Source organism: Nycticebus coucang, chromosome 10 (assembly GCF_027406575.1).
Source record: "Nycticebus coucang isolate mNycCou1 chromosome 10, mNycCou1.pri, whole genome shotgun sequence".
Taxonomy (NCBI): Eukaryota; Metazoa; Chordata; class Mammalia; order Primates; family Lorisidae; genus Nycticebus; species Nycticebus coucang.
In genome coordinates this window covers 16276725-16301761 of record NC_069789.1, presented here as the reverse complement: position 1 = coordinate 16301761, position 25037 = coordinate 16276725, and the positions used below count along the sequence as shown (strand labels likewise).

The 25037-nt window shown below is 39.7% G+C and overlaps 2 protein-coding genes across 16 annotated transcripts in view; one reads left to right on the top strand and one right to left on the bottom strand.

The window, feature by feature from the left end:
• Nucleotides 1-12629, top strand: part of CAPN9 (calpain 9) — a 274380-nt gene extending 261751 nt beyond the window's left edge. Inside the window, exon 18 of the transcript XR_008383157.1 lies at nucleotides 12620-12629. The gene's annotated coding sequence lies outside the window, so the exon portion shown is untranslated. The remainder of the gene's footprint in view (nucleotides 1-12619) is intronic.
• The window catches only part of TTC13 (tetratricopeptide repeat domain 13), a 109423-nt gene that overhangs the window by 54045 nt on the left and 30341 nt on the right, over nucleotides 1-25037 (bottom strand). For 6 of the 15 annotated variants that reach the window (XM_053606685.1, XM_053606677.1, XM_053606680.1 and 3 more), the window contains exons 5-8: nucleotides 8369-8434; nucleotides 6476-6568; nucleotides 3625-3741; nucleotides 2407-2517 (exon numbers count right to left, since the gene is read on the bottom strand). In XM_053606685.1, the coding sequence (XP_053462660.1) occupies nucleotides 2407-2517; nucleotides 3625-3741; nucleotides 6476-6568; nucleotides 8369-8434 (387 nt within the window). Of the gene's footprint in view, nucleotides 1-2406; nucleotides 2518-3624; nucleotides 3742-6475; nucleotides 6569-8368; nucleotides 8435-19666; nucleotides 19738-25037 lie in introns of all 15 variants that reach the window. The other 9 variants (XM_053606681.1, XM_053606687.1, XM_053606688.1 and 6 more) reach the window with 5 other exon arrangements.

The following is a 25037-nucleotide window of genomic DNA, read 5'->3' as shown; positions in this document are numbered from 1 at the left end:
GGGTGCTGCTGGGATGAATGAAACAATGAGTAAACCACTCTGAGCATCTCAGACAGCAGATCCATAAAAATGCAAAGAAAGAGACCCCTCTACAGTATGTGTTGGTGCAGTGCTCATGAGCACAGTGGAAAAGGAGACAGAGCCAAGGAACTTGGGACACTGGTCACCGAGGGGCTTCTAATGTTCAGAAAGTGAAAGCATTTGTTCTAGTCTCTCATTGTGCAGATCTAGAATAAACCAAACTGAATTTTAGTCCTTGTACGATTTGTAGTTAGTATCACTATTACAACTCTTTTCTAAAAAATGCTCATTTCTAAATGACCCAAAGAGCCCTGCCCACATCCTTAAACTTGGCTTTATAGTAACAAAGTCAAAAGTGACATTTGTTTAATTTAAAAAATATTTTTAACCTCTTGATACTAATAGGTCGTTTTTTTCTTTTTTTTTTAACACTTCTAATCTTTTTCTGCTACATGAGATATTTAAGGGATCTACACTGAGTAGAGTGCTATGGTTCTGAAATTTTTTATTTAAGGTGACTATAAGAGAAGATGAGAAGAACTGAGGGCAGATTCAAAATGAACTGGAAAAGCCCTTTTGGCAGCTGCTCAGAGCACGTTGTAAGAAACTGCTTTCAAAGCCCATGACTGCCAGGCCAAAGCTGGAAGGAGAGAGACAAATGGACGGTCATCCTCTGTGTACTTGCTAAAAGGTCGTGAGACGCAAGGAAAAGAATCTGCAATACTCTCTGGTTTGGTTTTTAGTGGGATGGGAGTTACTCTTTTAGAATCTACACAACTTAAATTTTCACAGATAAGATCATCTGTTTACAGCTTACAAAGTACTTTTTCACATATTTTATTTAATCCTCACATCACTTCAAGAGGCAGGCAGAACTGTTGCTACCTTTTAGGTGTGGAAGGAGAAGCTAAGAGTCTAGGTAACTTGTCCCTGGTGCAGTCAATAAGGCTCAGAGGGAGGGCTCAAATCAAGATCTCCCAATGCCAAATTCAATGCTCTGCTCTTGAAATTCTTTTATCCCGCTAATATTGAGCACTATGTGACAGGCACCATCCTTAACACTGAAGATTTATAACATATATCAGAGTCTCAAACTCCTCTGAGCCATTTTCAATAATAAAATGCCTGTGCTTTCTGCCAGGATACATTTCCTCGCCTTATGCTACAGAAACTGCACAGCTTTCCACCTTCTGGTCTGTCCCACCTACTCTGTGAAGGCACTCTTGGTCTCTCAGAATGACCTATGTCCCAGTTGTGTGAGCTGACTGTACTCACTTCTTAGGCCAGTCTGTCCTCAGTAAGTGGCCTGGATGTGTCCTCTAGACAGCATCTACTGAGAGCCAAGCCTTGGTGGCCCTGAATAGGCCTGGGTGAGAGCCGGCACCCCATGCAGCTTCTGGTGGGGCTGCAGCACCCGGCTCATGGCACAAGCCTGCTGCAGAGCAGGTTCTCACAGAGACCCAGGGAACGCGGTACATGTGCCAGGGCAGGGGAGGACAGGCTGGAGGCAGCATTCTGCCCCACACTCTCAATTAGTTAGACAGCTTTCCTGATTCCCTTTCCCTTCCCAACTGGCAGGCAATTCTTCAAGCAACTATAATACTATCAATCTCAGAAGTGCCTTCCAACCTGCTCCTGCGGTCTCCTGAGGAGCTTGGTCAAGTCTCATTCCCTCCAACCTATCCACGTTGCCTGGACAGCTTCTCCGTCTCTCTTCTCCTCAGGCACTACACTATCAGAATTTACCTCCTAAATCACAGATTTGGTCTCAACCATGTAGCTCCTCTGGACCTACACATTAAAGTCGAAATGCTCAGCACAGAACTCTAGACTGAGGACCTGGAACTCACCCAACGTGCCAGCCTCGCCTCCCCTGAATGCTCACCTGACTATGTGCCAGTCCATGAACTGGCCGCATTTCCACCTTCCCTCGTCATCACACCTCAAGGGCCTTTCTTCCTCCACCTCTACCACCTCTACCTCTACTCCTGCTCAGCCGTCAGGGTCAAAGTCCATTTGTTCTTCAGAACTTTCTCTAACTCTGAAGTTCAAATTCATCTTTCTTATTTATGTTTCCAAGGCACTTTGCTTTTATTGCTTTTTTGAGTGCAGTTAGCATGTGAAAAATTATATGTGTGTGTGGGGGGAACTTTGTAAACTGTATTCTCCTTTATACTAAGCTTTTATTCTCTCCCTTCCTTTGCCTTCCCCAAGAGCCTAGCAAATAGTAGGGGCTCAATAAATATGTTGATTCAAACTACTTTCTAAAATAGACCAGTTAGACACTTGAGACCTTATTTTACAACATCATCCCACCAAACTCCTCCCTCCCCTAAAAGAGAAGCAGAGTCACCACACAGCACCCATCATGCACACCAGGTTCACCTTCAGAAGTCCTCTGTGAAAGAAAGTTAGACCTTTGTACAGCATAGCTATGGGCTGGTTTTTGTTCAGTTCTAAGGACTGCTGAAAGTCTTCATGGGCTGTTGCATAGTCCTACAAAAAAGAGAGTGGGGAAAAAAATAAAATAGTACTCATTAGATATTTGAACATTTCCTACTTTGAATTGATAGAGAAAAAGAAAAACCCGATTTATCCTGTGTCTTTTTTGGCTTTAAAGGAAATTTCATAACCATAAAACATTCATTGAATACTTATAATACTGATTGAAATGGTTGGTTTTCTTAAGATATTGATCATGAGGAAAACTCACAAGCTCTAAGTAGTTTGCCTCAACTACAAAAAAGAATAAAAGAATACTGTTTCCCCGAAAATAAGACAGTGTCTTATTTTAAGGTGTGCTCCCAAAGATGCGCTAGGTCTTATTTTCAGGGGACATCTTATCTTTCCTGTAAGTAGGTCTTATTTTCGGAGGATGTCTTATTTTCGGGAAAACAGGGTATTATTTCAAATACTATTAAAGTGATCATCTGTCACAGAACCTTCTGGCACTAGTGTTTTATCATACTGTATGCTTCCAAAATAATTATGCCAGAGATCAACCTTAAAATGTATTATGCTAAGATTTTTTTCATATATTTTCTTTTGTAACAGAAAATTGTTATCAAAAGTATTATAGACCCACAAAGATAACTGCAGCAATCATAAATATCAGAATTCCATTGTTATGACAAAAGATAAACTTGTGAGATGTGGGTCACTTACACAGAAAAGCTACAGCCTTAAACGTTAGTTCAGCTTGTAATTCTTGGGCTGTGATACCCAAAGAAATTCAAATTCTATCTTTAAGCTTAATAACGGCATTGATAACATATACCTGCTTCCCTATGCTGACATTTGCAAGAAAAGCTGACGTACAATCTGTGAAACAAATTTCTCTTCTGTTTCTCTCTCTTTTCTTCTTTTTTTAAGACGCCAGTCCAGAATGAGTTACTGCTGACAGCTCAGAGAAAAATGTTTCTGGCACTTCTCCACTGGGTTTAATTTCAGCTACAAAAGATCGTTTTATAACTGTCTTGTAGCACAGACTTATTACTAAGCAGCCCCCCCAAAAATCTATTAAACAGCAGCATTTTGAGGTCAAGAGGAAAGTGAAATCTTTGTTGTCACGAAAGGAAATGTTTCAACATGAAGATGCCTCACCTCTGATATGAAGTACAGGGTCCCTCGGTGTCTGTACAGCCGAGCTGAAGGCTGAAGTTGAATAGCTTTAGTGAGATCATTCACTGCTTCGTTAATGCGACCCAGAGGGGATAGAATCTAGGATCCAAAACGTGTCATCAGGAAAAGTTTCAAAGTTACCAAATTTCATTGGTAGTCAAAAACTACCAATGTTTTTGACTTTCCAGTTCCACTTCACCACACTCCACTCATAAAATTATTCTCCCAGCAGGCTGCAATGCCTTACCCATGTATCATGAAATAGGGCTCAAAGTCAATGAGTGAGGTGCTATTTAAGTCCTCTGTCCAGTCAAGGGGGAGGCTGGCCAACTGGACCTTCAGCAGCTTCCTGCCACTATTTCACATTCTAGATTATGAAAGGTATAGCTCTTCTGGAAATGTCATTTTTTTCTTGACCTATTCATTTATCTTTCAAATCAAAATTTGGCATAATGATGTCAAAATTAATCAGAATGATAACTTTGAACCATTAAAGGAGACAAATTAATAGAAAAAATTAGCCGAGTATGATGGCAGGCACCTATAGTCCCAAACTCAGGAGGCTGAGACAGGGAAATTACTTGAGCCCAGTCTGGCTATGATGACACTGTTGTATTCCAGCCAAGGTGAAAGAGTGGGACTCTGTCTCAGAAAAAAGAAAAAAAAAAAAAAAAAGATACATCCCTGAACACATTTTGAATCCTTCATGGTCAGAAGAGCTGAATGACAGTGTCTAAGATTTCAGGTGCTCTGAGAGCCCTTTTATGTTAACATTTCTCAGCTAATCAGTTATGATCTGCAAAGTAGGAGGAAACATTTATGCAAGCCTATTTAGAACAGCTCTTTTGAGCCAGCGATCAGTGTGTTCAGGCAGTAGGACAATGCAGAAGACAGATCAGAATGTGAAAGTAAACCAAAACAACACAAGAAAACCCAAAATAGGTTTGAGTATTCATGCAATTAAGCCCACTTTATCCTGAACAAATGTCCTAAAGTTAGGGTTTATTTTGTTCTTATTATACAGGTTATTTCCATAAGTTTTACAAACTGATTTCCTATTCTGCAGGAGTTTAAAACCAGCAAGAAAAGATTCAGACAGGCCCATCCCAGTAGGAAGAATGACATCTCAGAAAGAGGAAAGAAATGAAACATAAGCCTAAGAATCCAAAGAGCACTGTGGGCGAGGGTTATATTTTGGAAGGAAAAAAATCTCGAGTTTATTATCCACTGGATGCATAATTGAGTTATCATACCTTAGCACAATAATATGCATGATAAAGAGTTACTAAAAAGGGTTAAATTATGCTCATTAAATGCAGACTACTTCAGAAAGAAAGAAAAGTAAAATAGTTCTCATAACTTTTAACATATGTAAATAATATGTTGTAATTTAGCTGGAAAAGTCACTATGAAGTAACATTATTGCCCAATAATACCAGAAAAGGAGAATATTACTATATATTTTTAAAATAACTGAGAATTGTTTTTTGAATTACCAATACCTTTTTGGGATAAACCATTAGCTTTTTATTAGATATGCAAATTTAAAAAATCTGTTAAAAAAATCTCAGCACACTTAAATTCATGATTTATCATATTTTAAAGTAATAACAGAGTAATTAAGGGAAAAAGCATCAGTACCCTCTCCCAGGAGCAGCTCACCAAATTCAACACCAACTACTAAACACCAGCAAGAGCCTGATGTGAGGATGAGCAAACCGAAGTCACTTAGCCCTTGGGATTGTAATTCAAAATAGATAAGATGAATTACATCATTAATTGAGGAAGATTTTATTTACAAGCCAAATCCCCAACAAAACATAAAATTCACTTTAAGAGACTAAACTATAAGATGCTGTAATTTTGAAACAACAACATTGCCAATATGGTTTTTAAATTACTAAATACTTTACACTTTCGTAAAGTTTTCTCTCACAAAAGTGACTTTTTTCTTTAGTTCAACTATGAAATCATGCCATATCAGATCATGAAAAATTAAATTTTATTCAGTTTGAGTATTTTAATAAACACCAAACCTGGATAGTTTATTATTTTAAGAAAACAATAAAACAAATACATTGCACATAAAACCATTAAAAGGAGTGCCTTTGCAAATACGCTTTTCTTTGCTTTGAACACTCTACTCCACTGTGTCCCCCACATCACAGCACTTGACCAGCTCTTGCCTCACCTCCTCTGATCGTCTCAACAACACTCCCACCTGCTTCTCTGGCAGAGGAACCTCCTCCGAGGGTCAGGTGGCATCTTCACATTATCTGTCTCTACCTCAAGTCCCAAGTTCCTTTAAAGCAGTGGTTCTCAACCTTCCTAAGGTCATGACCCTTTAATACAGTTCCTGTGGGTCCTGAGAACCACTGCTTTAAAGCCTTCTTATAATCATCCTTTCCTGGTCTATGTAGATAGGTTTATCTTATAAGAATTATATGTAAGTGCGTATACACACACACACACACACACACACATACACTAGAAAGAAAGCTTCCAAGAAAGCTACCAATTTATTACATTAAATCTTACTAAGGTATGTCACATATACAATCATGTGTGATATATTTTTCAGTGCATATCGATAGCAGTAGTATGTGTCATAACTGCATATTTTAATGCTAAATATTATTCTTATATGTTAGATCAGGAGTTATTTGTCCATAGTTTTCTAGTAATTTCAAACATGCTTAAAGGCATTAAGTATCTATGCAGGGAAAACACAAGGAGCATAAGGGAGCATTAAAATGTACAATAAAATAATAGAAAAAAATCTGAGATTGAACTAATCCAGTAACAACAGAGGGAAAAAGAAAACCACACTCACTTCTGCTCGCTGCTCAAATACCTCTGGACGATCTGGTTCCAAGGTAATTACTCGGCTCAGTTCGAACAGAGCAAGCTCAGCATTCTTAATGTCCTTGAAAAGGCATCAGCTTAGTATGAGACACGCTGTTACTCAAAACCAGGTTGAAAAGATTTTCTGAAAAAACTGATAATTTAGTAGTGATATAACCAATTATTTAGAAATAAATATGGACTTGCTTTCAGTGTAAGGTATGTGTCAAGTTAAATCAGTCAGGAAACCATGATCATTTAACTGACTCAAGTCTACCTACCCATCAATAGCATACTGGCCCTGGACTCCCTGTCACAAGTTGCACAGATGCAGGAGGTTACTCAAATTTAATCTATTTAAATATTCAATCAACGAATGTCAAGGATGAGTGAGTGGACACCAGCACATGAAAGGACACTGACCAGTGGCAGTGGGGGACAGAAATGGGCACGTCACTGTCAGGCCAAGGCCATAAGCCTAGACACCTACATCTATGAAGTCTAGGTTAATGTTCTCTTTAACATTTTCATGTTACTTCTACATTAAAAGTGCACATGTAACTTTTTTTTTTTTTTTGGTAGAGACAGAGTCTCACTTTATTGCCCTCAGTAGAGTGCCATGGCATCACACAGCTCACAGCAACCCCCAACTCCTGGGCTGAAGCGATTCTCTTGCCTCAGCCTCCCGAGTAGCTGGGACTACAGGCGCCCGCCACAACGCCCAGCTATTTTTTGGTTTGCAGTTCAGCCGGGGCCGGGTTTGAACCCACCACCCTCAGCGCCCTACCGACTGAGCCACAGGTGCCGCCACATGTAACTTTTTATTAATGATACAAGAAAATTTCAAGTTGATATATAATTTTAAAAGATGATGACGTGAAAGCTGCAGCTTTTCTCTGAACTTGACTAGCACAACTAGCACAAAAAGGAACAACTTGACTAGCTGCAGCTTTTCTCTGAACTTGACTAGCACAACTTGACTAGCACAACTTTTCTCTGAACTTGACTAGCACAACATTGATGCTGTTAAGTACTGTAGTATTGTTTCCTTCCTAAACACGTCCATTTGATTTCATTCTCAGCTCTGTCTCAGAAGTATACAAAAACTTATACAATTTTTCCAATAGGTCAGTACTAGGTTAGTGTAATATCTTTAATCTTAATATTTTAATCAATTTCAATTAAAATTTTAATAAGCTAATAAAATTTTTATATGATTTTAATGTTTTAAATGAAAAAGTTACATAAATGATATTTCTCTCTCGAAGCACAATTTCACATGACTATTATACAATGAGATAATAGAAAAAGTTTGTGTATGATGTTCTAGACTAAAAATTTGGAAAACATTTCATGATTTACTATATAATGTCAGGAAAGTCTCCAATTTCATAATGTGGGGCCTTTTACCATAATCTTCCTCTTGCCTTCCCCAGAGAAATTAGGAGAATAATTTGATTGCACCTACATAGATAGTACAACTACATTATGTATAAAATATAACAAATAAAAGTAAAGTTTACACACTAAAACCCTCCAAAACTTTGGTTTCATTCAACTCTTAACAATTGTGAAAGAAACACCAATTCTAAGCCCTACCACATATTGATGCCCTCTCTGCTTTGATCACTGACCACTTCCTAGGAACACAGTCAGATCTTAGGCTTTTCTTGATCTATGTCCAGTTCATCAACACTGACTTCAGAAGACCTGGGTGGAAATCCCCAGTCCACCACTTACTAGCCATTGCATCTTAGAACACTGCCCTTTTCTTATCTGTGAACTGGAGTGAGCCTTCAGTGAGAATAAGTGGTTCCAGAGGAACCCTGTTCCGGGTTGGGTTGTGCAGGCGCTACGGCAATTGTAACTATTACATACTCACATGTAGTCCCTTCTTTCCATAGGCTATCCCTCGGCCATAAATTGCACTAACCAGATCAGGCTCCTCCTAGTCAGACCAAAACAAAAACACGTCAAAAACTATAAATAAACAAACAAAAAAAAATCAGTTTCTGCTAAAACATGTTAATGCCACAGTGACAGCTCTACTTCTTTATGCTACAATCACTCCCCGCAGTTTCCAACCTAAATAAAAGCTCATTTGAATGACATGTGATAAGAGTTTTGCATTGAAAAAATCATCATAATGAGAGGGAAAGGGAACCATCTTACTGGGCACTGGGCTAATTTCTTTCACTGTTATCTGATTCAAAATGTGAACCTCTCAACAACTCTCTGATTAGCAGCATCCGCACTCAGCTCTTACAAAGGAGAAAAAGGAGGCTTAAAGGTGTAAAGAGATGTGATAAAGGGTTGGATAATGCCTCTTACTATCACATATCTATGAAATAATCTGAAAAGGAAGGAACCCCTCAATGCCCTCATTGTAAGGAGAAATGAGCCTGGTCCAAATCCACAGGAGATTAATCCAACCCTGTATACTAGAACCTGCTCCCCACTCGACCCCATAAGCCTGCAGGGCTAGATGAAACACCTACCAGGCCCAAGGATGAGGCATCTGCTGTCCTAGTCACTGAGGCCTTACACAAAGGTTTGGGACATGAACTGTCCCATTTGGGAAGTGAATGAAATACCGCTGGTCTAAATTTAGCCTCAACAATTTTTACTTCCTTTCTGACTCCTTTGCTATACATTTAAGAAAAAGGAACAACAGCCAATTATGGCTCTAAGGTCCTGAGAGGAAGCCTTGGTACTGGCTGAGGAATTTAACAGCAGTGAGCCAGACTAAGTTTCTGATAGACGAATCTCCTGTTCAGTTTCAAATCTGCAATGGTACATGCCAGTACTATAGAAAAACAGCACATCAACTTCAATGAGGAGGAGATGGAAAAAATGAAGAAGACACCACATGTTAAAATATTTTTTAAAAGGCTACTTGAGGAGGAGGTACATTTATATCCAGCAGCAAAGTGACACACCCCCACAGCAGCCCAGGTAACTGACTGCCTGACATGATTATAAAAAGCTACAAAATCAAAGTAAACAGTTTCAAGGTTCTAGCTTCTCTTGAAACAACAAGAGATCCAACAAATTCCTAGTTCCCTGTATTCTAAGTTAAAAAAAAAAATCTAACAAAGACATGCCCACATTTTGGCAATCTCACCTGGCAATAAATAAACAGCTCCAGGGGCAGAGACGAGATGGCTGACCGAAGCCAGCTTTTCACAGAGAATCCCGTCCAGAAGGAGAGTTAAAGGACAGAAATTTAGCAAGTAACCTGGTGGATTAGAGTTGCACCAAGAGAGAAGGTTGAAGAATGCACATCAACCCCACTGAGGCGAGCTGGAATCCCCAAAAATACAAACAAAAGGGACAAAATCCATCACCAAAAGGACAGGAGACCCTCTCCCCAATGAGAACGGCTTGGAGTGCCCCACAAACAAACGAACAGACTTCAAAGGGCCTCCCAATACACTCCACGGGAGAGACCATCTAAAACCCGGACCTACCTCCCCTACTAGGGTGCCATGGCATTCATATGCCAGGCATAAAACTGTATAAAACTGTACATATTCTCTACCTCCAACTCTGAGCTCCCAGCACTGCCTTCCACTCTCACTCTGAGGTCTGGAGGCCTGTTCCCCAGGACTCCAGATTCTTGGGTAATTTCTTGAGGGCTGTGGACAGGGCCTAAACTGCAGCTGGTCAGTGCTGACTCTGCGGAACGGGAGTGAGGAGAGGATGGTTGCCTGAGAGGGAATCACACCGGAGCAGCGGTGCCCCGAGGCGCAGAGCAGCAGCCATCTTTTGGCAATAATAAGGCACACTCCTGGATATTTAGAAACCACACCCCCTGTCTCCCTGGGCAGCAAGAGGAGGCTGGGCATCTACTCAGGTGGAAACCACCACGGAACAGATCTGGGACGGAAACGCAGGCGCTGTGAGTAATGGGTTTGCCTCAGGCGGTACAGGCCTGGGTGGAGTGCGAGGAATAGAAACGCACACGCAGAGCCAGGAAGTTTGCAGGTGGGGCAGACCCAGAGGAATGCTTTACTGAGCCTAAGACGCACCTGGCCCGCAGGGGATCGTCAGCCTATAGACAAAGGAAGACAGGAGGCTAGAACTGAAAGCTAACTGGATACAAAACTGCAGGAACAAAGACAGGGCCTGAAACCCAGGCTCTGGGAACTCAAAACAGCTTCTCTTCTGCAGGGGAATTTAGCAAAGACAAAAACAAATTCCTGCAAAGTTGTTCTGTTCTGTTCTGTCAGTAACATCAATCAGGGGTGGGGCTGGAACTGAGTGAACACCCCCCCAGCCTCCATCAAGCGCCCGAGGTTGTCAGGCCTTACCTCCCCCTGCTAGACAGAGGCAGAGCGCAGCAGCCTGGCTGAGCAGAAATAAGTTTCCTTGTGATTCAGGAAGGTGCAAACCCCTGGAGTATCTGTTCACTACAGGCAACTGGGTCACAGCCCTGCGGGGAATATCAGTGACTGGGTGTGACAGAGGTGCAAGATGGGGAAGGAGGCATCAACCTTCCCAGACTGATCTATTTGCTGGGTGGCTCCTCCTGACTCCACGGAGCACTGGAGCAAGCCATATCTGAGTAGTCACAAGACCCCTGCGATCCAGTTGCCAGAGACCTTTTAAACTCTCCCACCTGAGACAGGTGCTGACTGAGACAATTTATTTGGACCTTTGGAACTGAGTCAATCGCACGAGGACTATTCACGTGGTGCTCTGGGTGTGTGGCTGTAGAAAGGTTTGATTTTCCTTTTCCAATTGTTGCCTGTGGGAAGCGGGTTGACTTAATTTCTCCACAGCAGAGACTTCAACCCAGAGTAACTGTTTCACTAGGGTCCAACAGAGACCAGCTGAAAACAAGACAGAACCATTTAGCCCCAGCACACTAAACAGGTCCCCAGTTTCTCAGGCCATTCCACTCTATGGGTCCTCGACAAAGCTCCAGGGGAAAAATCAAACAGTATAAAACAATCATGTGGCGGAACCAGCGGGAAAACACTGGTAACATGAATAACCAGAAGAGATCAACTCACCCAAGGAAAGATATGGCAGATGTAACTAAAGACCCCATTCATAAACAGCTGGCCGAGATGTCTGAAATCAAATTCAGAATTTGGATAGCAAACAAGATTAATAGAATGGAGGAAAATTTGGAATTACAAATTTGAGGAGTAATTCAAAAGTCAGAATTAGAAATTTGAGGAGAAATTTAAAAGTTATCTCAAGAATTTAAAGACAAAACCACCAAAGATTTTGATGTGGTGAAGCCTGAATTTACAGCCCTCAAAGATCTGAAAAATACACTAGAATCCCTCAGTAACAGAGTGGAGCAAGCAGAAGAAAGGATTTCTGACACTGAAGACAGAGCCTTTGAATGCTCCCAAACTCTCAAAGAAGAAGAGAAATGGAGAGCAAAAACGGATCATTCTCTCAGAGAGCTCTGGGATAATGCAAAGAAGGCTAGTATCTGCCTCATAGGAATCCCTGAAAGTGTTGAAGTGGCAACGCAAGGCACAGAGGCCCTTCTCCATGAAATTATGAAAGAGAATTTTCCACACATGCCAAGAGATTCTGAAATTCAGATAGCAGACACTTTCAGAACCACAGCACGACTCTATCCGAATAAGACATACCCCAGGCATATCATAATTAACTTCACTAAAGTTAATATGAAGGAGAAAATTCTGAAAGCAGCCACATGTAAGAAATCCATTAGCTACAAAGGGAAGAATATTAGAATGACTACAGATCTCTCTGCTGAAACTTTTCAGGCCAGAAGAGGCTAGTCATCGACTTTTAATCTCCTAAAGCAAAATAACTTTCAACCCCAGATCCTGTATACAGCTAAACTGAGTTTCATTTATGATGGAGAAATTAAATACTTTAATAACATTCATATGGTGAAGAAATTTGTCATAACCAAACCAGCTCTTCAGGATATTCTCAGACAAACCCCAATCCTCTACCACAAAAGTAAACTCACTCAGAAACTTTTGATCAAACTCCAATTTCCACAGTGGTGAAAGGATTAAAAATGTCCACTGGACTTTTGAAAAACTTGAAACCCATCATACCTTAAAAGAAAAATATAGACTCAGGGTGAAAGGATGGTTAGCCGTATTTCAGGCAAATGGTAATCAGAAAAAAGCAGGTGTTCTAATTCTATTTGCAGATACAATAGGCTTTAAACCAACAAAACTAAGGAAGGGTAAGAATGGTCACTTCATATTTGTTAAGGGTAATACTCAATATGATGAAATTTCAATTATTAATACCTATGCACCCAACCAGAATACACCTCAATTTATAAGACAAACTCTTAACAGACATGAGCAAATTGATTTCCTCCAGCTCCATAATAGTCGGAGATTTCAACACTCCTTTGGCAGTGTTGTATCGATCTTCCAATAAGAAGCTAAGAAAAGACATTTTAGATTTAAACCTAACCATCCAACATTTGGATTTAACAGACATCTACAAAACATTTCATCCCAACAAAACTGAATACACATACTTCACGTCAGCCCAAGGAACATACTCCAACATCAATCACATCTTAGGTCACAAGTCTAACCTCAGTAAATTTAAAGGAAGAAAAATTATTCCTTCCATCTTCTCAGACCACCATGAAATAAAAGTTGAACTCGGTAACAACAGGAATCTGCATACTCATACAAAAACATGGAAGTAAAATAACCTTATGCTGAATGATAGCTGGGTCAGAGATGAGATTATGAAAAATTGCTAAATTTTTGGAACAAAACGACAATGAAGGCACGAATTATCGGAACCTCTAGGATACCGAAAAGGCAGTCCTAAGAGGGAAATTTATAGCACTGCAAGACTTCCTCAGGAGAACTGAAAGAGAGGAAGTTAACAACTTAATGAGACATCTCAAGCAACTGGAAAAGGAAGAACATTCCAACCCCAAACCCAGTAGAAGAAAAGAAATAACCAAAATTAGAGCAGAATTCAATGAAATTGAAAACAAAAGAATTATACAACAGATCAATAAATCAAAAAGTTGGTTTTTTGAAAAGGTCAATAAAATAGATAAACCTTTGGCTAACCTAACCAGAAAAAAAAAGTAAAATTTCTAATCTCATCAATCAGACGACAAAGACGAAATAACAACAGATTCCTCAGAAATTCAAAAAAATCCTTAATGAATATTACAAGAAACTTGATTCTCAGAAATATGAAAATCTGAAGGAAATTGACGGATACTTGGAAGCACGTCACCTTCCAAGACTTAGCCAGATCAAGTGGAAATGATGAACGGGCCTATATCAAGTTCTGAAATAGCATCAACTATACAAAATCTCCCTAAAAAGAAAAGCCCAGGACCAGATGGCTTCACATCAGAATTCTACCAAACCTTTAAAGAGGAATTAGTACCTATATTACTCAACCTGTTCCAAAATGTAGAAAAAGAAGGAAAACTACTCAACACGTTCTATGAAGCAAACATCACCCTGATCCCCAAACCAGGAAAAGACTCAACAAGAAAAGAAAATTACAGACCAATATCACTAATGAATATAGATCCAAAAATATTCAACAAGCTCCTAACAAACAGAATCCAGCAACACATCAAACAAATTATACATCATGACCAAGTCGGTTTTATCCCAGGGTCTCAAGGCTGGTTCAATATATGTACATCCATAAGTATAATTCAGCACATAAACAAATTAAAAACCAAAGACCATATGATTCTCTCAATGGATGCAGAAAAAGCTTTTGATAATATGCAGCATCCCTTCATGATCAGAACACTTAAGAAAATTGGTACGGAAGGGACATTTTGTAAACTAATAGAGGCCATCTACAGCAAACCCACAGCCAATATCATATTGAATGGAGTTAAATTGAAATCATTTCCACTCAGATCAGGAACCAGACAAGGCTGCCCATTGTCTCCACTGCTCTTTAATATTGTAATGGAAGTTTTAGCCATTGCAATTAGGGAAGAAAAGGCGATCAAGGGTATCCATATAGGGTCAGAAGAGATCAAACTGTCGCTCTTCGCAGATGATATCACTGTATATCTGGAAAACACCAGGGATTCTACTACAAAACTCTTAGAAGTGATCAAGGAATACAGCAGCGTCTCAGGTTACAAAATCAACATTCATAAATCGGTAGCCTTTATATATACTAACAGTAGTCAAGCTGAAAAAACAGTCAAGGACTCTATTCCATTCACAGTAGTGTCAACGAAGATGAAACATTTGGGAGTTTATCTAACAAAGGATGTGAAAGATCTCTATAAAGAGAACTATGAAACTCTAAGAAAAGAAATAGCTGATAATGTTAACAAATGGAAAAACATACCATGCTCATGGCTGGGAAGAATCAACATTGTTAAAATGTCCATACTACCCAAAGCAATATACAATTACAATTGTATATTGTAATGCAATGCCTATTAAAACTCCACTGTCATACTTTAAAGATCTTGAAAAAATAATACTTCGTTTTATATGGAATCAGAAAAAACCTTGAAAAGGCAAGACATTATTCAGAAATGAAAACAAAGCAGGAGGAATCATGCTACCAGACCTCAGACTATACTATAAATCGATAGTGATCAAAACAGTATGGTACTGGCACAAAAACTGAGAGATAGATGTCTGGAACAGAACAGAGAACCAAGAGATGAATCCAGCTACTTACTGTTATTTGATCTTTGACAAGCCAATTAAAAACATTCAGTGGGGAAAAGATTCCCTATTTAACAAATGGTGCTGGGTGAACTGGCTGGCAACCTGCCGAAGACTGAAACTGGACCCACACCTTTCACCACTAAGACAGACTCTCATTGGATTAAAGATTTAAACTTAAGACACGATATAAAAATAGTAGAAGAGAGTGCAGGGAAAACCCTTGAAGAAATCGGTCTGGCAAGTATTTTATGAGGAGGACCCCTCCTGGCAATTGAAGCAGCTTCAAAAATACACTACTGGGATCTAATCAAACTAAAAAGCTTCTGCACAGCCAAGAACACAATAAGTAAAGGAAGCAAACAGCCCTCAGAATAGGAGAAGATATTTGCAGGTTATGTCTCTGACAAAGGTTTAATAACCAGAATCCACAGAGAACTTAAACGTATAAGCAAGAAAAGAACAAGTGATCACATCGCAGGCTAGGCAAGGGACTTGAAGAGAAACTTCTCTGAAGAAGACAGGCGGACGGCCTACAGACATGAAAAAATGCTCATCATTTTTAATCATCAGAGAAATGCAAATCAAAACTACTTTGAGATACCATCTACCTCCACTAAGTTTAGCCCATATCACAAAATCCAAGACCAGAGATGTTGGCGTGGATGTGGAGAAAGGGGAACACTTCTACACTGCTGGTGGGAATGCAAATTACTACATTCCTTTTGGAAAGATGTTTGGAGAACACTTAGAGATCTAAAAATAGATCTACCATTCAGTCCTATAATTCCTCTACTAGGTATATACCCAGAAGACCAAAAATCACATTATAACAAAGATATTTTGTTATATTTAACAGAATGTTTATTGCAGCCCAATTCATTATTGCTAAGTGTTGGAAAAAGCCCAAGTGCCTATCGATCCACGAATGGATTAATAAATTGTGGTATATGTACACCATGGAATATTATGCAGCCTTAAAGAAAGACGGAGACTTTACCTCTTTCATGTTAACATGGATGGAGTTGGAACATATTCTTCTTAGTAAAGTATCTCAAGAATGGAAGAAAAAGTATCCAATGTACTCAGCCCTACTATGAAATTAATTTATGGCTTTCACATGAAAGCTATAACCCAGTTATAACTAAGAATATGGGGAAGGGGGAAAGGGAGGGGGGAGGTGGGTGAAGGGAAGGTGATTGGTGGGATTACACCTGCAGTGCATATTACAAGGGTATATGTGAAACTTAGTAAATGTAGAATGTAAATGTCTTAACAGAATAACTAAGAAAATTCCAGGAGGGCTATGTTAACCAGTGTGATGAAAATGTGTCAAACGGTCTATAAAACCAATGTATGGTGCCCCATGATCGCATTAATGTACACAGCTATGATTTAATAAAAAATAAATAAATAAACAGATCCATAAGTAACTAGATATAAGTACTGGTGGCCTCTAGAGATGAGGCGTGTGCCTTCCCCACTCACCGCAGGGCTTGGTCGGCGCCAGCAGGTTACACCAGCTTGCTTTGCTTGTTTAAGTTCTGACCTGACCCCTACATAGTTCCAGGTTTATGATTTAACTTATGTGTAACTGGCATAAAGGTTGCTCATGCTATTTGCTAAGGGGGGAAAAGTGCAAGTTATACACAGACTTACAGAGAATGGAACAGTTGTCACACATTACAAACAATACCTAAATGTGATCATTTGGGCCATTATGTGCACAGAAAAAAAAAGCCCTCCAAATACTATGCTTGGGAGGCAGATTACTTGACATATTCCCATTGCACTTAATATGCTGTTGTATTCCTTTTAATTGTTTAAAAGAAATGTGTGTTCATTTGTAATCAGAAAAAGTTTTAAGTCATATATGCTTCACTATATGAAATTCAGAAACAAAGGAGAGTACAAAGCTGCCCAGAGTCAGCCTCCTTAAACATTTCAACATCCTTTCTGGAGGGAGAAGCCAGCAGGGAAGGAGGATACCTCCTGAGGAAGTAAAGGGAGCCACCTTCACGTGCTTATGTAGCAAAAATCCAAAAGACGGAGCAGACGACAGGCTAGAACAGAACCTTGGCCAAGCTGGGGCTAGACACAGGAACCCACCAAGCTTATTCTCTGAGATGACATTGCCAAGAATTACAAATCTATGCTCAGATTTGTTACCCTTCAAAATATATTATCCAAGCAGCTTTCCTACTAACTATGAAAAAAATCCAGATTATCAAGAGATGAATAAGAAAAAAGTGTAAATAAATACTAGTTATTCTATTGACGGGCTGGCATCTGGGTGTCCTCCTCCTCTCCCTCGCTAGACCCCCCTCATGGAATCCTGGCCATCTCACCTCCAGGGCAGATGTGCCATCCCGCCTGCTCCGTCAGTCACTGCCCTGCTTTAAGCCTTCTTTTCACATCTAGGCTACTGTGATCACCTTACCTGTCCCCTCTTTCTTCCCATCTATGTTCTAGACACACACCAAAAATTGCCTTTTTAACCCTGGAGTCTCATCATGTCACTCTCCTGGACTTAAATTATTCAATGTCTCCCCAACACCTTACTCAATGACATTAGAACTTTCTTTTTATTGCAAACCAGCCACTGAAATATGCTTTGCATGGCAACCCAGTACACACACGTGTACACAAGATATATACACTTACAAGAAAAAAAGTTTCAGTTATACCTAGCCTTACTATATGCAATGTAATCTGGTATTTTCTAGTCCAATATATTTCATTTTTTGAAAAGTACTAATCTTGACTTACAAATTGATTTCAGGACCTACGAAAGAGTAGCAACCCACAACTCCGTAATCTCTAACTGCCTCTGCAGAAGATACTGATCATTTTCCCACCTTACTGTCTTAGCATCATCTCCTTGCTGTGCCCCCTCACGTTCCACACTCTAGAAGCCACAGCTACGGAATACTTCCCCCCACACAGCAACCCTCCCAAGCTCAGGGCATTTGCACATCCCCTCGGTCTAAAACACTCATCTGTCACCTCTGTACCCAAGAAATTCCTTCTATCTTTTAAGTCTTAGCTCAAACATCACCTCTTCTCTGACTCCTTCCCTTCCTTTCCTTCTTTCCTGGAAAATGAATATGATTCTTCTCCTTTGTTCCCGCTATATGCTGTACAGATGATAGTTATTCAGTCAACACGAATTTACTGGGGCCCTACTGTCAGCCACATCAGGTTCCCTGTGCTAGGAAGATCACAGAAGGCCATGCTACTTCTGCCATCTACTAGGAATAAGCAAGCAAACACCAACACAGCAGGCAAGATTTACGCATTCTTGGAGCACAGGTTAAGAATCACAAACTTAGATGAAAGGTACATCTTTGATAAATGCCGGAGTACAGAATAGTGTTTACAGAAAATGCATAAAGATATAGACAAGGTTAGAAAGGATTCCCTAAGGAAGAGATAGCAGGATTGAGATCAGGAGTAAAGGTGGGGGGGAGGAATCCGCATGGCTGGTTCTGGCTGAGAGAACAGACTGTGCAAGGGCTCTGACGAAATCAGGGAACATAGCTTCTGTTCCAAGATAAAGCTGGAGAGGAGGAGGGACCTGATGAAGGATTTGTGCATTTAAGGTACACAAGTGTGTATGGTACACACAGGGACAGGTGTGCTGAAAATGGGTGTGAGTAGACAAGCCAGGAAAGGAAAACTGCATTGGTCACCTGGAAGATGATAGTGCCTTGGGCATGGTCTGAGCAGAGCAGGAGAGAAGCAGATGCCTCTGGAGACACCAACAGGTACACAGACAAAGCCTAGTGATAAGGCACCAGCAGACAGATGTGTGGAAAGGGACTCCATGTGCTGAACAGATGTTGGAATACGACTTGAGTAGATGAGTGGTGTGCAGGGATGGGGGAGAGTATGAGGCTGACTTGGCACTCTGTGAGCTAAAGATGCTTTTCAGACACCCAAGTGGATGTAGCTCTGGGAAAGTGACTCTCATTATGTCACTGTTCCACACTTGCTTGCCTGTCCCCACAGTAGAACATAATGTCTTTGAGAGCATTTTTCATTTTTGTGTCTGTCATACCCGGCACGTGCCTGACACATAAGTCTTAAGACATGGAGGCTAGCAACAAACACTGACCATGAAAACCTTATGGAATCTTAAATGCCATAAGCTCAAAGTCAACTCCGTCAAGCCTGAGCCTTTGCAAAGAAGAAGCCAGAAGGATGCCATGGCTACAAACTGTGGTGTCAAGTCAATGTCACATCCTTTGTTAGGTAAATTCCCAGATATTTCACCTTCTTTGTCACTACCGTAAAAGAAAGAGTCCTTGACTGTATTCTCAGCTTGACTATTGTTGGCATATATAAAAGCTAGTAATTTGTAAGTATTAATTTTGTATCCTGAGACACAGCTGTATTCCTTGATCACTTCTAGGAGTTTTAAACTTGAGTCTTTGGGATTTTCCAGGTATAAGATCATACCATCTACGAAGAGTGAGAGTTTGATCTCCTCTGATCCCATGTGGATACCCTCGATTGCCTTCTCTTACCTGATTACCATGGCTAAGATGTCCATTACTATGTTGAATACTAGTGGAGACAGTGGGCATCCATGAAGAAACTAAACAAAAAAATATTAGACTTAAACTTGACCCTAGAACAAATGGACCTACCACACCTCTACAGAACATTTCATCCTAATAAAACTGAATATACGTTCTTCTCATCAGCCCATGGATCATCCTCCAAAATTGATCATATCTTAGGACACAAGTTTAACCTCACCAAATTCAAAAGAATAGAAATTATTCCTTCTAAGTTCTCGGACCACCATGGAATAAAAGTTGAACTCAACAGCAACAGGAATCTTAACACTCAAACAAAGTCATGGAAACTAAATAATCATAGGCTGAATGATAGCTGGGTCAAATATGAGATTAAGAAAGAAATTACCAACATTTTGGAACAAAATGATACTGAACACACGAATCATCAAAACCTGTGGGATGGAAAGAGCTGCGCCACGACCCGTGACCCAGGATTGGAGCCCGCCCGGACCTCCGGAAGAGCTGCACCGCGACCCACGACCCGCGCCTGCCCGAACTTCTGTACAAGCGGCGCCACGATCCGTGCCCACCGAGCCTCCGCATGTCCTGACCAGGAACTCCGGGAGCCGTGCAACCCCGCGTCCTACCTCCTGTGCCCTCCCTGCCTCCATACCAGCCTGCTCATCTGGCCAGGGACTCAGGTAGCCACGTGCCCTCTGGAGCCCTCACTGCCTCTGTGCAGAGCCCTTCTCCTGGCCAGAGACTGCTGGTGCCTTGGGCCCTCTGTGCCAAAGTCACTGGGTGCCAGGCACCCCCAGAACTGTGTGCACCAACCCCTGCCCTGTTGCTGCATCCAGGTGTGTCACACTCCAGAGCTGCTCCCAGAAAAAGAACTCCCTAGCTGGGGCAGCCCCAGAGGAGCTACACAGGGTCACTCCCTACAAAGATCCAGCAACAAAAGAGTGATCCCACTGGGGTGTAATATTGGAGAGACACCTGACCAATTCTGAGGACGTCCAGAGGCAAAGGTGAAAAACAATCATGAGGAGAAATCAATGAAAAAACTCTGGCAATACGAATAATCAGAGTATCTCAACTCCCCCAAGGAACAATAGTGCAGACACAGCATGGATCTCATGCACAAACAAATAGCTGAGATACCAGAAATCAAATTCAGAATCTGGATAGCAAGTAAGATTGAATTAGAATCCCAAGCAGTAACCCAAAAGATATCCCAAGAATTCAAAGAATTTGAAGACCAAATGACCAAAGATATTCACACATTGAGACAAGAAGTTGCAGCCCTCAAAGATCTGAGAAACACAATAGAATCCCTCAGTAACAGAATGGAGAAAGCAGAAGTAGGATTTCTGACATTGAACACAAAGCTTTCGAATGCTCCCAAACTCTCAAAGAGGAAGAGAAATGGAGGGCAAAAACAGATCACTCTCAGAGAGCTCTGGGATAATTTGAAGAAAACCAATATTCGTCTTACAGGGATCCCCGAAAGCAATGAAGTGGCTTCACAAGGCAGAGTCTCTTCTCCATGAGATTATGGAAGAGAACTTTCCAGACATGCAAACAGATTCTGAAATTCAGACAGCAGACAGTTTAAGAACTCCAGCACGACTCAACCCAAATAAGACATCCCCCAGACACATCACAACCCGTTTCACTAAAGTTAATATGAAGGAGAAAATTCTGAAAGCAGCCAGATGAAAGAAAACCATCATCTACAAAGGGAAGAATATTAGAATAACTGCAGATCTCTGCTGAAACGTTTCAAGCTAGAAGTGGATGGTCATCGACTTTTAATCTCCTAAAACAATATAACTTTCAACCCAGGATCCTGTGCCCAGCTAAATTGAGTTTCATTTATAATGGAGAAATTAAACGCATTATATATGTAATATAACATTATATAATATAATATATAATTATAATATATAACATTAAATAAATTTATTTATATATATATATATATATAAATTAACATGTTGAAGAAATTTGCCATAACAAAACCAACTATCCAGGATATTCTCAAACCTATCCTCCATAAAGACCAGCATAATCCTCCACGACGAAAGTAAACCCACCCAGAAAACTTTGATCAAATTCCAACTTCCATAGTTGCAAAAGGATTAAAAATGTCCACCAGACTCTTGAAAGGCTTATCAATATTCTCAATTAATGTGAATAGTTTAAATTGTCCTCTAAAGAGGCACAGGTTGGCTGACTGGATGCAAAAACTCAAGCCAGATATCTGGTGCATACAAGAATCTCATCTTACACTAAAAGACAAATACAGACTCAAGGTAAAGGGATGGTCATCTACACTCCAGGCAAATGGAAAGCAGAAAAAACCAGGCATTGCAATCCTATTCGCAGATGCAATAGGCTTTAAACCAACCAAAATAATTAAGAATAAGGATGGACACTTCATATTTGTTAAAGGTAATACTCAATATGATGAGTTCTCTATTATTAATATTTATGCACCCAACCACAACGCACCTCAATTTATAAGAGAAACTCTAACAGACATGAGCATCTTGATTTCCTCTAGTTCCATAGTAGTTGGAGATTTTAACACCCCTTTAGCAGTGCTGGATAGATCCTCCAAAAAGAAGCTAAGCAAAGAAATTTTAGAATTAAACTTCACTATTCAACATCTGGACTTAACAGACATCTACAGAACATTTCGTCCCAACAAAACTGAATACACATACTTCTCATCAGCCCACAGAACATACTCCAAAATCGACCACATCCTAGGCCACAAATCTAACCGCAGCAAATAAAAAAAAATAGAAATTATTCCTTACATCTTCTCAGATCATCATGGAATAAAAGTTGAACTCAGTAACAACAGGAATCTGCATACCCAACAAAAACATGGAAGCTAAATAACCTTATACTGAAGGATAGATGGGTTGTAGATGAGATAAAGAAGGAAATCACCAAATTTTTGGAACAAAATAACAATCAAGACACAAATTACCAGAACCTCTGGGATACTACAAAGGGAGTCGTAGGAGGGAAATTTATAGCACTGCAAGCCTTCCTCAAGAAAACAGAAAGAGAGGAAGTTAATAACTTATAGGGACATCTCAACCAACTGGAGAAGAAAGAACATTCCAACTCCAAACCCAGCAGAAGGAAAGAAATAACCAAAATCAGAGCAGAATTAAATGAAATTGAAAACAAAAGAATTATACAACAGATCAATAAATTCAAAAGTTGGTTTTTTGAAAAGATCAATAAAACAGATAAAACTGTGGCCAACCTAACCAGGAAAAAAAGAGTAAAATCTCTAATTTCATCAATCAGAAATGGTAAAGATGAAATAACAACAGACCCCTCAGAAATTCAAAAAATCCTTAACGAATATTACAAGAAACTTTACTCTCAGAAATATAAAACTCTGAAAGAAATTGACCAATACTTGGAAGTACGCCACCTACCAAGACTTAGCCAGAACAAAGTGGAAATGCTGAACAGCCCAGTATCAAGTTTTGAAATAGCATCAACTATACAAAATCTCCCTAAAAAGAAAAGCCCAGGACCAGATGGCTTTATGTCAGAATTCTACCAAACCTTTAAAGAAGAACTAGTACCTATATTACTAAACTTCTTCCAAAATATAGAAAAAGAAAGAATACTAGCCAACACATTCTATAAAACAAAAATCACCCTGCTCCCTAAACCAGAGTAAGACCCAACAAGAAAAGAAAATTATAGACCAATATCATTAATGAATATTGATGCAAAAATACTCAATAAGATCCTAACAAACAGAATCCAACACCATATCAAAAAAATTATACACCATGACCAAGTGGGATTTATCCCAGGGTCTCAAGGCTGGTTCAATATACGTAAATCTATAAATATAATTCAGCACATAAACAAACTCAAAAATAAAGACCACATGATTCTCTCAATTGATACTGAAAAAGCTTTTGATAATATCCAGCATCCCTTTATGCTCAGAACACTTAAGAAAATTGGTATAGAAGAGACATTTCTTAAACTAATAGAGGCCTTCTACAGCAAACCCACAGCCAATATCGTATTGAGTGCAGTTAAATTGAAATCATTTCCACTTAGATGAGAAACCAGGCAAGGTTGCCCATTCTCTCCATTGCCCTTTAACATTGTAATGGAAGTTTTAGCCATTGCAATTAGGTAAGAAAAGGTGATCAAGGGTATCCACATAGGATCAGAAGAGATCAAACTTTCACTCTTTGTAGAAGACATGATTGTATATCTGGAAAACACCAGGGATTCTAGTACAAAACTTTAAGAAGTGATCAAGGAATACAGCAATGTCTCAGGCTACAAAATCAACAACAATAAATCTGTAGCCTTTATATATACCAACAATAACCAAGCCGAAAAAACAGTCAAGGACTCTATTCTTTCACAGTAGTGCCAAAGAAGATGAAATATTTGGGAGTATACCTAACAAAGGACATGAAAGATCTCTACAAAGAGAACTATGAAACTTTTAGAAAAGAAATACCTGAAGATGTTAACAAATGGAAAAACGTACCATGCTCATGGCTGGGAAGAATCAACATTGTTAAAATGTCTATACTACCCAAAGCAATATATAATTGTAATGCAATTCCTATTAAAGCTCCATTGTCATATTTTACAGATCTTGAAAAAATAATACTTTGTTTTATATGGAATCAGAAAAAACCTCCAATAGCCAAAACATTACTCAGCAATAAAAACAAAGCAGGAGGAATCACGCTACCAGACCTCAGACTATACTATAAATTGACAGTGATCAAAACAGCATGGTACTGGCACAAAAACAGAGAAGTAGATGTCTGGAATAGAATAGAGAACCAAGAGATGAACCCAGCTACTTACCGTTATTTGATCTTTTACAAGCCAATTAAAAACATTCAGTAGGGAAAAGATTCCCTATTTAACAAATGGTGCTGGGTTAACTGGCTGTGGAACTGTAAAAGACTGAAACTGGATAAAAGATTTAAACTTAAGACATGAAACTATAAAAATACTTGAAGAATCTGCAGGGAAAACTCTTGAAGGAATTAGCCTGGGTGAATATTTTATGAGGAGGACTCCCCAGGCAATTGAAGTAGTATCAAAAATACATTACTGGGACCTAATCAAACTAAAAAGCTTCTGCAAGCCAAGAACATAGTAAATAAAGCAAGCAGACAGCCCTCAGAACGGGAGAAAATATTTGCAGGTTGTACCTCCGATAAATGTTTAATAACCAGAATCCATAGAGAACTCAAACAAGCAAGAAAAGAACAAGTGATCCCATTTCAGGGTGGGCAAAGGACTTGAAGAGAAACTTCTCCAATGAAGACAGACACACGATCTACAAACA